The sequence below is a fragment of the Hydractinia symbiolongicarpus genome, chromosome 7, assembly GCF_029227915.1.
Source record: "Hydractinia symbiolongicarpus strain clone_291-10 chromosome 7, HSymV2.1, whole genome shotgun sequence".
Lineage (NCBI taxonomy): Eukaryota > Metazoa > Cnidaria > Hydrozoa > Anthoathecata > Hydractiniidae > Hydractinia > Hydractinia symbiolongicarpus.
Genome location: NC_079881.1, coordinates 5,140,236 through 5,158,189, shown reverse-complemented (window position 1 = coordinate 5,158,189; position 17,954 = coordinate 5,140,236). Strand labels below are relative to the sequence as shown.

Here is a 17,954-nt window from a genome sequence, read left to right as displayed (position 1 = left end):
AATTTGATTATTCAAAGTTATTACGCATTAACTTGCTTGGTCACGTATACATCCTCGTCCCCAGGGTCTTGTGCCCCCTGAGCCGTTATTACGGAGTGGGCAGCAAACCTTTTCGCCGGTATCAACTTCATCAACAAGACAATGCCCTGTTGTCACGTATACTATCTTGAAATAACTTTACCCACTGTTGATTGCTTGAACAAACAACTTTATGTACCATGACTGAAATTATGCCTTATTCTACCGAGTATACAAAATACATTGATTTATGCTCGCTTTCTTTAGTCTCGTATATTTCGCTTGCCTAAAAGTTCTTGAATAACAACATAAAAATCTTCCGATATTTTTCTCGGCATTGTGCGATAACTATATTACATAACACACGTTTAAAATGGTTGTGTTGCAACTTTGAACCGTCATAAAAATGGACCACCGCAGTGTAATTGAATTACTTCATGCTAACAGGCGATCAAAAATGCACAAAATGTCGATATGGGTAAGAAGTACGACGGGGGAAAATCTGAAGACTGGTTAACCCGTGGATATGTGCACGGGCTATCAACTAGTTAGTAATAATATTCGTTATGAAATTAACCCCTTTTCATAAAGTAATGAAATTAATCTGAATAGACTAGTTATAGGACAGTTTTTTATAGGGACTAGTCAATACCGTGCGGATAAATTCACCGGTTCGCTCGTCCTTAAAATATCGCAATTCGTGTTTGCATAACGTTTTTCTTGTGGACAGACGAATTCTACCTTCTTACGGAAATACAACTGTAAATTTTCCCCTACAAATTATTTTGCAAATATTTTGAACTTTCAACAGATGAATACTATAACACAACCTTCTTTCCTTCCAGGGCTTTTTGCCTTCAAATGTCAAGAGTCAACAAAGAAAACTTATTTTCGCTATCCTTTTTCTTTTTTTTTTTAAAGCCGGACGTAAAATTGTTTTAAAACCTTAAATTTTTTCGGAAATGTCGCAGGGCGGGATTTACAGGCCACCCATTGTGAAAGCATATTTTTATCGATGTTTTTATTACTACTCATCACCATTGCTTCATAGCAACAAGAAAGATAAAAGAACAGTAAATTTGATCACATTTTTTTCTTTATGCAATAAAATAGAAGTGGGCGGAAAACCGACTTCAAAAAACAAAACCAAAATATTATAACCTGGTGTATTTTTTTAGATTTTAAGTAGGAATATTTGTTGTAAATAAAGAAATTCTAGAAATACAAAAAAAAAATATTAATTTTTAAGTCTGCAGTAAGTATAACACAACATTTACGTCATTTTAATAATAGCCGACGTCTGTCCGTGTTTCCTCGAAAGCGGCGTCCCGTAATGGAAACACGAAATTTTTAAAATGCTCACGAATATCAAATGTGATATATTTTTATCCACTATGTTGCGACAGGTAAATTTAAGGGACGAGCGAACGCAACGGGCGACCCCGTGGATTTTTCCACGGGTTAACGACTAGTCTATATTATAATACCCGTATACGTCTGTCTGTCACGCAAAATGGTAGCTTAGCTGCGTAAGTAGCGAGACGGACGCAATGCGGTATAAAAAGGACGGGAGAACCCATGGATATTGAAATTTCATTAAATGTTACAAAAAAATTCGTATTAAGACAATGCGTATCTAGCTAACACAGGAGCACTGACCTCGAAAAAAAAACTCAAAAAGATATAGCTAGGAAGCATCTGTTGGAGAGAAACCACGGCAACTTTGATAAAAAAGTTTCTCTAGTGAATATTACTAGGTATACAGATAAACGATAGAAGCGGTAGATGTAATAAGACATGTAGAGATAAAGAAACTAAAAAAATGAATTTAAAATCTTTTTTTCCAGACTGCTTGAATAAATATTTGAAAAACAACAACAAAATATTTCGTTTAAGGAGAGTAAACAATAACAGGTTAGGCGATATGACAAAACGCTTTCTCAGTTTTTATTGACTTCTTCTAATTCTTCTTCTAATTAACACACAAGATTTAAGGAACTCACGTAGGTTTTAAGAAACTTTTTTATTAATATTCTTCAAGTAACTTGTGAGAAACGCGATATGTATCGTCTAGTACACCTTCACACATCCCACGAATTCCGTTCAAAGATTTTACCTCAATGGTTTGTTGAGAGATGACGTATAATTTTACGGCGGTTCTATAAATTCCCTGTGCTTATTTAGCCTCACATTTTTGCTCATAAATATAATGTAAGTTAATTTTTTAAGGTTTCACTCTGGTTTGATCAGCTATGTCACAATATTATGATATATTGTACAAGTATGTCTCTCCTACGATTGGCACACTTATCGTTCTGGTAAATGCATTGGAGATTGGTTTGATATACAAGGACTCCAAACTAAAACGACCAATGGCGATTGTGTACAGCCTTAATCTTGCGATATCTGATGTTGTTGTTGGTGCTTTGATCGTGTTGTTAAAATCCATGCATCCAGTCGTTTCAACAACATGGAAGAAAGTAGAGATCGTGCAAGAAGTTTACAGCATCTTCCAGTTCTGCTTTATCAGAATTTCCTTATTTGTGTCTGTCTTCAATTTAATTGCATTGACATTGGACAGACTTTGGGCAATTACAAGACCCTTATCCCATCGAAAGCTGAGCAAAAAAAGTGCCGTCAAGATTTGCGTTGGTGTATGGTTGTTATCGGTCATGTGTGTGGTCATTCTTTACTGCTTGTCCCTTTTTTATCCTGAGAATACAGCGGTGTATAAAAACCTGGTGTTTCCCATCCCAACATATACAGCGATCATCATATTCGTGATATGTTACGTGAAGATCTATCTAACCATACGTAGTAGCTTGCATGTGAAATCGTCCACAACAAGATCAAGCCAAAGGAAAGAAAAATCGGTGCAGAGATCGTCTATGCACGAGGTATTATTCTATTTAGATTTGTGGGCGCGAATTAACAAGAGATTCGGAATAGGATAAAAAAATAAAAAGAAAACTATTTCCCTTTAACATTTTATAATAAGCTCTTTTTGGCTGCTTTTATCATATTGTTGATTTTTTCTCGCACTGTGATAAGCACGACATATATGCTACAAATGCCTTTTTTTCCGAGAAACAAGTGTAATTTTACTTATTTTTCAATTCTACAGTGCAAAAGTTCATATTTTTTACTGATTGGTTGAAATAGGGTGCAAAAAGCTTAGCTATGTTTTTACCGATTGGCTAAAATAGCGTGCAAAAGGCATATTTTTTTATTAGTGGTGTAAAGTTATTTTCATCTCGGAATACGAGCGCGTGACGTGAAATTTATTTTAAAATTTTCTTCTGAAATACTCGTTCAGGAGCCAGTGCTCTCCACCGCTGAGATTTTCAGTTCACCTAAGACTTCAGAGAGAGTTTATAGACAGTCGAAGGAGACATGTATTTAATATGAATATTCAAAATAAATTGTTTGCAAGTTCATATGCGATAGTTTTCACTTGTTCGCGTTTGCTTATCGCTAACACCAGTCTTTTTCAAATTATCTTTCTGATATCCTTAAAGACATACTCCGAGGAGATTGACAGTACACTGAATACTTCACAAAACACCTGTCACTTGAAATATACTACATGTCAACAAAATCAGAATAAAAGATGTCTATTTCATCATTTGGATTATTTTAGGTGAAGTTTGTCGCGTTAGCAGCAAAGACAGTTGGTGTTTTCATCATATGTTGGACACCAGTTGCGACATGCAGTTTGATCAAAGCTATGGGCTATTGGTGTGGAACCAAAGATGTGGGTGGATCATTCTTCACTCTTGCTTTACTCAATTCGTTGCTGAACCCATTTGTTTACCTCGCGCATATGAGCAAATCTTTGAAGAATCACTTGAAATCATTCGCTTCGCTTAAATCCCTTCGTGGCGACAGCACCAAAACGGACTCCTGCAGCATCAATACGGCTGAAACGGCTTCATAAAGTGAACAGAATATTAATTAATGTTGTACAGTTTTTCTTTCATACACAGACAAGGTTTTACTTTTTTTATAAATGCGCATTGAATTTGCTTCTATAACAAGTATTAAAAGAAAATCGGCAGAGTTGTCAATCAAAAGGCCGTTCAAATTTTTTTCTTTTAATTTCTGTTTGCTTATTAAAGTTTGTGTTAGCTATTTTGTTTAAACAATATTAAAAATTGTTATAGCACATAATCACGCTTATGTGCTGCTACTGTTCTATTTTTAAATTCTTATATGGTCAATTTATCGTAAAACACTTGATGTCGTGTTGCAACAATACCACATCAATTGACAAAAGTATATCCTGCAATTTTAAATCTTATAAAACCAATATTCTCTTTTTTATTATTTCATTTTATTTTATTTCTAAAGTGTACAGTACAACATCAATTAATTCGAATGCAGTTAATTCGAATATCCGTTATTTTAAACAAACTTCTTTGTGCCTTGCTTTATGAATTTTTTTAGATTACTGCCGCTTAATTCGAACGTTCATTTATTCCAACATACTTTCCTATCTATTGCGTATTCGAATTTTTGGATGTGTACTTTATAATAATGTCTAATACGACTTTTTGTGAATAGTGTATACTGATATATTATGGTAAATCGAGTGTTCAAAATATTCGACTTTAAAAGAAACTCACTCATTACTTTATTTCATTTGCCTGCTTACTATGTTTCGTGTGCTGTCCATTTTGTATTTCTTATTTGTATTTCTCAACCAATTTAGAACGCCTAGAAACACAAATAGGACCTCATTAAACACAATGGTGGGTGTGTAGCATATATACCGACTAACGTAGTATTTTACTTGTGATCAACGGCCAACGCAGTTTACTTGGGATCAACAATCAACAAAGTTGTTTACTTGTGATCAACGACTAACATAGTAGTTTACTTGTGATTAACGACTAACATAGCAGTTTACTTGTGATTAACGACTAACCTGGCCGTTTACTTGTGATCAACGACTAACATAGTAGTTTACTTGTGATTAACGACTAACATAGCAGTTTACTTGTGATCAACGACTAACATAGTTGTTTACTTGTGATTAACGACTAACATAGCAGTTTACTTGTGATTAACGACTAACGTAGCAGTTTACTTGTGATTAACGACTAACGTAGTAGTTTACTTGTGATTAACGACTAACGTAGCAGTTTACTTGTGATTAACGACTAACATAGCAGTTTACTTGTAATTAACGACTAACGTAGCAGTTTACTTGTAATCAACAACTAACATAGTAGTTTACTTGTGATTAACGACTAACGTAGCAGTTTACTTGTGATTAACGACTAACATAGCAGTTTACTTGTAATTAACGACTAGCGTAGCAGTTTACTTGTAATTAACGACTAACGTAGCAGTTTACTTGTGATCAACGAATAACATAGCAGTTTACTTGTGATTAACGACTAACGTAGCAGTTTACTTGTGATTAACGACTAACGTAGTAGTTTACTTGTGATTAACGACTAACGTAGCAGTTTACTTGTGATTAACGACTAACATAGCAGTTTACTTGTAATTAACGACTAACGTAGCAGTTTACTTGTAATCAACGACTAACATAGTAGTTTACTTGTGATTAACGACTAACGTAGCAGTTTACTTGTGATTAACGACTAACGTAGCAGTTTACTTGTAATTAACGACTAACATAGCAGTTTATTTGTGATTAACAATCAACGTAAAAAATTTACACGACTTGAGACTAACACGTCAATTTTATATGTCATTAGCGACTGACCTGCTAGTCATATATAATGCTGTATAGTGTCGGTTCGCATGGAAAGGTATTGTAGATTATGGTTCATGTACTAACTGTTACTTTTTAAAAGTGCTGTTATAAATAACAGTATTGCAAAAGGGAGAAGTTTCACTGGATACTAGCTGAAAAAAATTAAGAAATAATTAATTTACAAAAAACAAATAGCTTATAATAACCTTCATTAAACGTATATCTGATGTATATCTGATTATGTATATCTAATGTATATCAGATTCTCTTCGGAATAAAGATGAAACAAAACCAGTTAAAGCTTGTCGTGTGCATGATGTCAGGGAACCTCGTAAACAAGACGAAATGATAATGAACAATCAACTGAACAGGAGTGAGATACGGGCAATGGAACAGAATAGTGAAAAAGGTGCCTCGAGCTGGCTTAACGTTATACCATTAAAGGAAAAAGGATCTTACAAAGGAAGAGTTTCAATATGTGCATGCGCTGAGATACAATCATTCAGTGAAAAATCTTCCATCAAAATGTGCGTGCGTAGATGATTTCAATGCCACCCATGCCGTGTGCTGTAAAAAAGGTGGTTTGTGACTATGCGTCATAACATCGTATGTGATTTCGAAGCAAATTTGTTGCAAAAAGTTTGTAATGATGTGGAAATCGAGCCAAAGCTTTCACCAGTCAACAACGATGAAGCAAGGATTGATGTAAGAGCCAGGGGTTTTTGGCGTTCAGGACAATCGGCTTACTTCGATATACGTTTGACCAATGTAAATACGCCTTCGCAAATTGAAACGTCAATTAGTAAGATTTATAAAAAGCATGAAGCTGAAAATGAATAATGTAATAATGAAATCTGCTTTGCTTGGCCTTAGAAGTTCCAGATCCTTGAATAGCAAGTTGCACACAGAGGTGGTTAATGATTTCGATCTTGCCTGTGTAGATGCCAGAATATAAAGTTTTTTATTTAGTCACCAATGCGCACTTCTTTCCTATTCAGTCAAACACTCGCGTGGCTCATAGCCTTTGACAATACAGTTTTACTCTATACTCTCCTTTCATTATTAATTTTCATTTTATCTAACCTTAGTTTATTTATATTTTAATTAAATTGTAATTATTTTTAATGAATAAATATATTTATTATTATATTTAAACGTATATTTACAAATTTTAGTTAATCTAATAAATAGCTAAAAAGGGTCAATTTATAAACCACAATAAAATATAATTAAAATCAAATGAATATAAAACCGAGCCTATTTCAGAATTATGTCTACATCGTCTTTTAGGTAGAACGATTACGTACTTATGTAAGATCTCGTCAGCTTAAAATCCCTACTTTTATTATTTTTAAGTAAAGTATTGCAAATTAAAAAATGAGAATTTTTTTATCTATCCTTATGAAGCTCTAAGTGGGTTTGGTGCAGACTAAAAAAACAATTGAAGAAACGTAATTATTGTAAAAATCATACTATGGGTATTAACTTTTATGAATTACAATATAATGTTGTTATAGTTATAAATAATTAAAATAATTAATTATGAGTAATTATGCTAAACATATTTGTTCAGTTGTTCTGCAAGAAACTGCCTTTAACTTTTTTTTTTTTATAAAAAAGGTTTTAAATTCAAAACTAAGGATCCTAAATAAAATAAGAAAAAACTATAATTAATTGAAGCTACAATCCCACACAAAAATATTGAGATAATTTAACTTTTTCGATATTTTTCTTGCTAATTCGGCACAGTCGGTAGAGTCTCAATATATTCTATGGAGGATTGCAGTGAAGGTGAAAATTGCTTAGAATTGTATAAAATTGGTTAATAAATATAAAGCTAACCTATTTTACATTTTCTAACACAAACACCCAAGCTTTATTACTAGGCAATTCTCCTGCTGGAATTTGATGCAGGTCAATTTTTAGTCCAGGATTTTGTTTCTCCCATTTGACGTCACCATCATACCCTAGCAACTTCACCTTTGTTATTGTTGTTGCTATTGGTGAACGTATTCTTAAATATCGGTTTTTCGGCCACCGGCACATGTGTGCATAAACTCGATTGAATTTAGTAGTGTACCTAAAAAAAATGGAATGTTTGAAACAAAGGAAAGATACAGTTTTGCTTACCATATTTTTTAAGTTTTGCTCACTATATTCAATATACTAATAAATAAATAAAAAAATAAGAAACAGAGCGCGCTTTAGATGCTAAATGGGGTGTTGGGGCGGCGATGCTCATAGATGCTTATGATGAAATCGCATAATGGAGAAGACCCAACGTCATAAGATGATATCATACCGATTTTCATAACTGCTAAAGTATCATTTTAATTTTTTTAGAATCTAACTAACCAGCAAAAAAATTAATCAGTCACTAACACTATGTGATCAACTGACAACACATTTCAATAATAAAAATAGTTTTGACATGTGATCATGGAATTTACTTGCATATTGCTGCAAGATTAACAACTTATATAAACAGTTCAAAATCTTAATCCTTACCATACTTTCCAACCGGTTGGATCCTTTTGTATCCTCCATGGTCTTGTACCATATATAGCTTCACCATTTATTTTCAACCATTTACCCATATCCCTCAACCTTTCTTCATAGATAGGAATTATTCTACCATCAGCAGTAGGTCCAATATTCATTAACAGATTGCCCCCGCAACTGAAAAAAAATATCATGGCATAAAAAATAAAATAATAATTAATAATTAATAATTATCAATAAATAATAATTATCAATATATACATGTTTTCCGAATTGCATGTATTTGAAAGTTTTAGAATTTTGATGTTTTTACTTTAAGATCATATTTAGCATCATTATTTTGGTGTGCGTATAAATTTTCAACTTGTGAAGACATGTGAAGATGCTGTTTTAGTGGTAATAATGTTACAGTCAAGGTTGTTTGACAAAATTGGGAAATAGCAGCGGTACATCAAAGAAAACTAATTCGGAAAAGGTGCATTCCATTTATAACTAAAGTGTTGTGGAATATGCATACTAAAAAAAAAAAAAAAAAAAATATTCAAACGTGTCAAGTGTAAAGAAACATATTGGACAAATTCTACAAAAACGAAAATAGATATTTATTCAGATACAAATATGAGGTTCACATTGCAAAATTTTACAGAAATTTACATGCGGACAGATGTTTCTGCTATATTTGACACTGATTGGTTTTCTTCTGTGTTACCGTTCCACAGAAGTGTTACTTTGAAACAGATGGATAGAAGCTATTAAAACAGTAAAAAAACAATCTTTCAAATTTCCAAGTTTGAACACGGAATAAGGTAAGAATTATAAAGATCTTTTTGTTCATATTTTTCTTATAATTTTTTATTAACGCTGTATAATTTCAAAGGATGACCCAGCTGAGATTTCCTGGTTACATTACCTTCAATATTAAAATAAATTTTAACTTCAGTAAGAATTACATAAATATCGATCCTATAGCATCGTCAAGAATACTTCATCTAGGAAATTAATGAGACACAAAATTACGCGAATTTTTAAAATTCGCGTCAATCAAATGATCCTTATCAAAGTGTAACGTTAAAAATGTCACTAGTTAATTTAAAACCCATAAATGAAGTTTAAAAACAATCGCTCCTTTCATTTGATTAATACCAAAAAAAAATTAACTAACATTTTTTCATTGACTAAAATTTTTTCATCTACTTAAACTTTGCCACATTAACCTGACAAAATCTGTCACTTTAACATGACGAGAGCGTTGTTGCTGTTTTAACATCTGTTGCATCTCTTTTACAAGCTACTTGACTATAAGTTTCTTTAGCATTTTCCAAAAACAAAAACTTAAAGATGAACCAAATATTCGTCGAATTATTTCTTAATGGTCTCAATTTTCGCCAAATCTTCAAAATAATGTATCTTCAAAGTAACAAGAATTGTTACACTGCTCCATGGTAACAATACCCGTTGTCTTTCCCTGTGCTATGGAAACACAAAACGCGATATATAACAGATGGACGAAACGCGAGTTTCCGCACAAGCTCCTCAAAACATAGATATTCACAATTACTTTTGCATATAGTCATTAAAGAATCATGTTTATTTCTTCTGCGAGCCTATAGAAATTTAAAGCACATTGAAGGAGACTTGTGTTTAACTCGATTATTCAAAGTAAGGACGTTTATCATGCATTAACTCACGCGATCACGCATACTATCTTGAAATAACTATAGTACAAAATGTTAGCTGAATCGCTACTTGATGATAAGGATGTACTAAATGCGATCTGATTCATGTATAACTGATAATACCTTGAATACCATTTTATATAGCACGGGCAAAATGATTTTCTAACGACTAGTCTATTATACTTCTTATCTCAACGCCTTTTTGTTTTTTAAGCCTAGTAGCTGCAAGTAGCAATGGGTGATGGATTTTAGCGTAATTTTTACACATAACTTTAAATTCCATAATAATGCAATCCTTGACAACTGCAAAGAAGACGATATATTTGACAGTGTCGAAATCTGTCATAAAATCCCCTTGGTAACCATTGTGGAGAACAATATGTATATAAAAAAGTTCTATTGTTATTTGCCGCGATTTGATTGATTTGACAATATTTTTATGTCTTAATGACACGTGTCTTATTTTAAGCACGTGCCTATAGTTAAAATTATATTTGGAAAAACTCGCCCAATTTTCTTAACCAGTAAAAAATTAGGTTCGATTGGATGAACACTGGATATAAGTGTATTGTAAGTAATAGGGAACCTACCCAAACTGGTATTTTGACGAATAGCGGTGAGTACATTGGCTAATTAAAAAACTGTTATAAAAATACACGCAATGTCCAACTTTGTGACTTCGTATAATCTTTATAACAATGTTGTTTGTTTGTATGGTTGAGTTTTGACTAATCTACGCGAAAATATGCTCTATTTTTATTTTGTGTTGAGTTAATTTTTATTTTTATTTTTTTTATCCTGCTATTTTTGAGTTCTTTTTTTGCCTTTATTTTCTATCTGATTTGCTGAAATAGCGTGAAAAGCTTATATTATGTTATATAAAAGTTATGTTTTTCTTAATAAATGATAACTTGTCGGGAAATTCATTTTGAATTCTTCTCCTCAAATCAAAACATAATTTTTAACAAACATAAATCTCCACAATTACTTTTATTTCCGCTGTGACCACGTTAAGATTTATAGCACATTGAAGAAGACTTGTGTTTAATTTGATTATTCAAAGTTATTACGCATTAACTTGCTTGGTCACGTATACATCCTCGTCCCCAGGGTCTTGTGCCCCCTGAGCCGTTATTACGGAGTGGGCAGCAAACCTTTTCGCCGGTATCAACTTCATCAACAAGACAATGCCCTGTTGTCACGTATACTATCTTGAAATAACTTTACCCACTGTTGATTGCTTGAACAAACAACTTTATGTACCATGACTGAAATTATGCCTTATTCTACCGAGTATACAAAATACATTGATTTATGCTCGCTTTCTTTAGTCTCGTATATTTCGCTTGCCTAAAAGTTCTTGAATAACAACATAAAAATCTTCCGATATTTTTCTCGGCATTGTGCGATAACTATATTACATAACACACGTTTAAAATGGTTGTGTTGCAACTTTGAACCGTCATAAAAATGGACCACCGCAGTGTAATTGAATTACTTCATGCTAACAGGCGATCAAAAATGCACAAAATGTCGATATGGGTAAGAAGTACGACGGGGGAAAATCTGAAGACTGGTTAACCCGTGGATATGTGCACGGGCTATCAACTAGTTAGTAATAATATTCGTTATGAAATTAACCCCTTTTCATAAAGTAATGAAATTAATCTGAATAGACTAGTTATAGGACAGTTTTTTATAGGGACTAGTCAATACCGTGCGGATAAATTCACCGGTTCGCTCGTCCTTAAAATATCGCAATTCGTGTTTGCATAACGTTTTTCTTGTGGACAGACGAATTCTACCTTCTTACGGAAATACAACTGTAAATTTTCCCCTACAAATTATTTTGCAAATATTTTGAACTTTCAACAGATGAATACTATAACACAACCTTCTTTCCTTCCAGGGCTTTTTGCCTTCAAATGTCAAGAGTCAACAAAGAAAACTTATTTTCGCTATCCTTTTTCTTTTTTTTTTTAAAGCCGGACGTAAAATTGTTTTAAAACCTTAAATTTTTTCGGAAATGTCGCAGGGCGGGATTTACAGGCCACCCATTGTGAAAGCATATTTTTATCGATGTTTTTATTACTACTCATCACCATTGCTTCATAGCAACAAGAAAGATAAAAGAACAGTAAATTTGATCACATTTTTTTCTTTATGCAATAAAATAGAAGTGGGCGGAAAACCGACTTCAAAAAACAAAACCAAAATATTATAACCTGGTGTATTTTTTTAGATTTTAAGTAGGAATATTTGTTGTAAATAAAGAAATTCTAGAAATACAAAAAAAAAATATTAATTTTTAAGTCTGCAGTAAGTATAACACAACATTTACGTCATTTTAATAATAGCCGACGTCTGTCCGTGTTTCCTCGAAAGCGGCGTCCCGTAATGGAAACACGAAATTTTTAAAATGCTCACGAATATCAAATGTGATATATTTTTATCCACTATGTTGCGACAGGTAAATTTAAAGGACGAGCGAACGCAACGGGCGACCCCGTGGATTTTCCACGGGTTAACGACTAGTCTATATTATAATACCCGTATACGTCTGTCTGTCACGCAAAATGGTAGCTTAGCTGCGTAAGTAGCGAGACGGACGCAATGCGGTATAAAAAGGACGGGAGAACCCATGGATATTCAAATTTCATTAAATGTTACAAAAAAATTCGTATTAAGACAATGCGTATCTAGCTAACACAGGAGCACTGACCTCGAAAAAAAAACTCAAAAAGATATAGCTAGGAAGCATCTGTTGGATAGAAACCACGGCAACTTTGATAAAAAAGTTTCTCTAGTGAATATTACTAGGTATACAGATAAACGATAGAAGCGGTAGATGTAATAAGACATGTAGAGATAAAGAAACTAAAAAAATGAATTTAAAATCTTTTTTTCCAGACTGCTTGAATAAATATTTGAAAAACAACAACAAAATATTTCGTTTAAGGAGAGTAAACAATAACAGGTTAGGCGATATGACAAAACGCTTTCTCAGTTTTTATTGACTTCTTCTAATTCTTCTTCTAATTAACACACAAGATTTAAGGAACTCACGTAGGTTTTAAGAAACTTTTTTATTAATATTCTTCAAGTAAGTTGTGAGAAACGCGATATGTATCGTCTAGTACACCTTCACACATCCCACGAATTCCGTTCAAAGATTTTACCTCAATGGTTTGTTGAGAGATGACGTATAATTTTACGGCGGTTCTATAAATTCCCTGTGCTTATTTAGCCTCACATTTTTACTCATAAATATAATGTAAGTTAATTTTTTAAGGTTTCACTCTGGTTTGATCAGCTATGTCACAATATTATGATATATTGTACAAGTATGTCTCTCCTACGATTGGCACACTTATCGTTCTGGTAAATGCATTGGAGATTGGTTTGATATACAAGGACTCCAAACTAAAACGACCAATGGCGATTGTGTACAGCCTTAATCTTGCGATATCTGATGTTGTTGTTGGTGCTTTGATCGTGTTGTTAAAATCCATGCATCCAGTCGTTTCAACAACATGGAAGAAAGTAGAGATCGTGCAAGAAGTTTACAGCATCTTCCAGTTCTGCTTTATCAGAATTTCCTTATTTGTGTCTGTCTTCAATTTAATTGCATTGACATTGGACAGACTTTGGGCAATTACAAGACCCTTATCCCATCGAAAGCTGAGCAAAAAAAGTGCCGTCAAGATTTGCGTTGGTGTATGGTTGTTATCGGTCATGTGTGTGGTCATTCTTTACTGCTTGTCCCGTTTTTATCCTGAGAATACAGCGGTGTATAAAAACCTGGTGTTTCCCATCCCAACATATACAGCGATCATCATATTCGTGATATGTTACGTGAAGATCTATCTAACCATACGTAGTAGCTTGCATGTGAAATCGTCCACAACAAGATCAAGCCAAAGGAAAGAAAAATCGGTGCAGAGATCGTCTATGCACGAGGTATTATTCTATTTAGATTTGTGGGCGCGAATTAACAAGAGATTCGGAATAGGATAAAAAAATAAAAAGAAAACTATTTCCCTTTAACATTTTATAATAAGCTCTTTTTGGCTGCTTTTATCATATTGTTGATTTTTTCTCGCACTGTGATAAGCACGACATATATGCTACAAATGCCTTTTTTTTTCCGAGAAACAAGTGTAATTTTACTTATTTTTCAATTCTACAGTGCAAAAGTTCATATTTTTTACTGATTGGTTGAAATAGGGTGCAAAAAGCTTAGCTATGTTTTTACTGATTGGCTAAAATAGCGTGCAAAAGGCATATTTTTTTATTAGTGGTGTAAAGTTATTTTCATCTCGGAATACGAGCGCGTGACGTGAAATTTATTTTAAAATTTTCTTCTGAAATACTCGTTCAGGAGCCAGTGCTCTCCACCGCTGAGATTTTCAGTTCACCTAAGACTTCAGAGAGAGTTTATAGACAGTCGAAGGAGACATGTATTTAATATGAATATTCAAAATAAATTGTTTGCAAGTTCATATGCGATAGTTTTCACTTGTTCGCGTTTGCTTATCGCTAACACCAGTCTTTTTCAAATTATCTTTCTGATATCCTTAAAGACATACTCCGAGGAGATTGACAGTACACTGAATACTTCACAAAACACCTGTCACTTGAAATATACTACATGTCAACAAAATCAGAATAAAAGATGTCTATTTCATCATTTGGATTATTTTAGGTGAAGTTTGTCGCGTTAGCAGCAAAGACAGTTGGTGTTTTCATCATATGTTGGACACCAGTTGCGACATGCAGTTTGATCAAAGCTATGGGCTATTGGTGTGGAACCAAAGATGTGGGTGGATCATTCTTCACTCTTGCTTTACTCAATTCGTTGCTGAACCCATTTGTTTACCTCGCGCATATGAGCAAATCTTTGAAGAATCACTTGAAATCATTCGCTTCGCTTAAATCCCTTCGTGGCGACAGCACCAAAACGGACTCCTGCAGCATCAATACGGCTGAAACGGCTTCATAAAGTGAACAGAATATTAATTAATGTTGTACAGTTTTTCTTTCATACACAGACAAGGTTTTACTTTTTTTATAAATGCGCATTGAATTTGCTTCTATAACAAGTATTAAAAGAAAATCGGCAGAGTTGTCAATCAAAAGGCCGTTCAAATTTTTTTCTTTTAATTTCTGTTTGCTTATTAAAGTTTGTGTTAGCTATTTTGTTTAAACAATATTAAAAATTGTTATAGCACATAATCACGCTTATGTGCTGCTACTGTTCTATTTTTAAATTCTTATATGGTCAATTTATCGTAAAACACTTGATGTCGTGTTGCAACAATACCACATCAATTGACAAAAGTATATCCTGCAATTTTAAATCTTATAAAACCAATATTCTCTTTTTTATTATTTCATTTTATTTTATTTCTAAAGTGTACAGTACAACATCAATTAATTCGAATGCAGTTAATTCGAATATCCGTTATTTTAAACAAACTTCTTTGTGCCTTGCTTTATGAATTTTTTTAGATTACTGCCGCTTAATTCGAACGTTCATTTATTCCAACATACTTTCCTATCTATTGCGTATTCGAATTTTTGGATGTGTACTTTATAATAATGTCTAATACGACTTTTTGTGAATAGTGTATACTGATATATTATGGTAAATCGAGTGTTCAAAATATTCGACTTTAAAAGAAACTCACTCATTACTTTATTTCATTTGCCTGCTTACTATGTTTCGTGTGCTGTCCATTTTGTATTTCTTATTTGTATTTCTCAACCAATTTAGAACGCCTAGAAACACAAATAGGACCTCATTAAACACAATGGTGGGTGTGTAGCATATATACCGACTAACGTAGTATTTTACTTGTGATCAACGGCCAACGCAGTTTACTTGGGATCAACAATCAACAAAGTTGTTTACTTGTGATCAACGACTAACATAGTAGTTTACTTGTGATTAACGACTAACATAGCAGTTTACTTGTGATTAACGACTAACCTGGCCGTTTACTTGTGATCAACGACTAACATAGTAGTTTACTTGTGATTAACGACTAACATAGCAGTTTACTTGTGATCAACGACTAACATAGTTGTTTACTTGTGATTAACGACTAACATAGCAGTTTACTTGTGATTAACGACTAACGTAGCAGTTTACTTGTGATTAACGACTAACGTAGTAGTTTACTTGTGATTAACGACTAACGTAGCAGTTTACTTGTGATTAACGACTAACATAGCAGTTTACTTGTAATTAACGACTAACGTAGCAGTTTACTTGTAATCAACAACTAACATAGTAGTTTACTTGTGATTAACGACTAACGTAGCAGTTTACTTGTGATTAACGACTAACATAGCAGTTTACTTGTAATTAACGACTAGCGTAGCAGTTTACTTGTAATTAACGACTAACGTAGCAGTTTACTTGTGATCAACGAATAACATAGCAGTTTACTTGTGATTAACGACTAACGTAGCAGTTTACTTGTGATTAACGACTAACGTAGTAGTTTACTTGTGATTAACGACTAACGTAGCAGTTTACTTGTGATTAACGACTAACATAGCAGTTTACTTGTAATTAACGACTAACGTAGCAGTTTACTTGTAATCAACGACTAACATAGTAGTTTACTTGTGATTAACGACTAACGTAGCAGTTTACTTGTGATTAACGACTAACGTAGCAGTTTACTTGTAATTAACGACTAACATAGCAGTTTACTTGTGATTAACAATCAACGTAAAAAATTTACACGACTTGAGACTAACACGTCAATTTTATATGTCATTAGCGACTGACCTGCTAGTCATATATAATGCTGTATAGTGTCGGTTCGCATGGAAAGGTATTGTAGATTATGGTTCATGTACTAACTGTTACTTTTTAAAAGTGCTGTTATAAATAACAGTATTGCAAAAGGGAGAAGTTTCACTGGATACTAGCTGAAAAAAATTAAGAAATAATTAATTTACAAAAAACAAATAGCTTATAATAACCTTCATTAAACGTATATCTGATGTATATCTGATTATGTATATCTAATGTATATCAGATTCTCTTCGGAATAAAGATGAAACAAAACCAGTTAAAGCTTGTCGTGTGCATGATGTCAGGGAACCTCGTAAACAAGACGAAATGATAATGAACAATCAACTGAACAGGAGTGAGATACGGGCAATGGAACAGAATAGTGAAAAAGGTGCCTCGAGCTGGCTTAACGTTATACCATTAAAGGAAAAAGGATCTTACAAAGGAAGAGTTTCAATATGTGCATGCGCTGAGATACAATCATTCAGTGAAAAATCTTCCATCAAAATGTGCGTGCGTAGATGATTTCAATGCCACCCATGCCGTGTGCTGTAAAAAAGGTGGTTTGTGACTATGCGTCATAACATCGTATGTGATTTCGAAGCAAATTTGTTGCAAAAAGTTTGTAATGATGTGGAAATCGAGCCAAAGCTTTCACCAGTCAACAACGATGAAGCAAGGATTGATGTAAGAGCCAGGGGTTTTTGGCGTTCAGGACAATCGGCTTACTTCGATATACGTTTGACCAATGTAAATACGCCTTCGCAAATTGAAACGTCAATTAGTAAGATTTATAAAAAGCATGAAGCTGAAAATGAATAATGTAATAATGAAATCTGCTTTGCTTGGCCTTAGAAGTTCCAGATCCTTGAATAGCAAGTTGCACACAGAGGTGGTTAATGATTTCGATCTTGCCTGTGTAGATGCCAGAATATAAAGTTTTTTATTTAGTCACCAATGCGCACTTCTTTCCTATTCAGTCAAACACTCGCGTGGCTCATAGCCTTTGACAATACAGTTTTACTCTATACTCTCCTTTCATTATTAATTTTCATTTTATCTAACCTTAGTTTATTTATATTTTAATTAAATTGTAATTATTTTTAATGAATAAATATATTTATTATTATATTTAAACGTATATTTACAAATTTTAGTTAATCTAATAAATAGCTAAAAAGGGTCAATTTATAAACCACAATAAAATATAATTAAAATC

At 33.2% G+C, this 17,954-nt stretch overlaps 3 protein-coding genes across 3 annotated transcripts; 2 read left to right on the top strand and 1 right to left on the bottom strand.

Annotated features, from left to right (window-relative positions):
- Window positions 1–2,249: 2,249 nt before the first annotated feature.
- Window positions 2,250–4,083, top strand: LOC130649499 (lysophosphatidic acid receptor 3-like). Its single transcript, XM_057455781.1, has 2 exons — window positions 2,250–2,915; window positions 3,659–4,083. The coding sequence occupies exons 1-2, from the start codon at window positions 2,271–2,273 to the stop codon at window positions 3,953–3,955; spliced, it is 942 nt and encodes a 313-aa protein (XP_057311764.1). The 5' UTR covers window positions 2,250–2,270; the 3' UTR covers window positions 3,956–4,083.
- Window positions 4,084–7,439: 3,356 nt separating this feature from the next.
- On the bottom strand, window positions 7,440–8,951 carry LOC130649183 (tissue alpha-L-fucosidase-like). The gene is made up of 2 exons (XM_057455426.1): window positions 8,255–8,951; window positions 7,440–7,826 (listed from the first exon to the last, which is right to left on the bottom strand). The coding sequence occupies exons 1-2, from the start codon at window positions 8,440–8,442 to the stop codon at window positions 7,589–7,591; spliced, it is 426 nt and encodes a 141-aa protein (XP_057311409.1). The 5' UTR covers window positions 8,443–8,951; the 3' UTR covers window positions 7,440–7,588.
- A 4,180-nt stretch (window positions 8,952–13,131) lies between these two features.
- Window positions 13,132–16,011, top strand: LOC130649164 (melanopsin-like). Its single transcript, XM_057455395.1, has one exon. The coding sequence runs from the start codon at window positions 13,240–13,242 to the stop codon at window positions 13,939–13,941; it is 702 nt and encodes a 233-aa protein (XP_057311378.1). The 5' UTR covers window positions 13,132–13,239; the 3' UTR covers window positions 13,942–16,011.
- The last annotated feature ends 1,943 nt before the right edge of the window (window positions 16,012–17,954 follow it).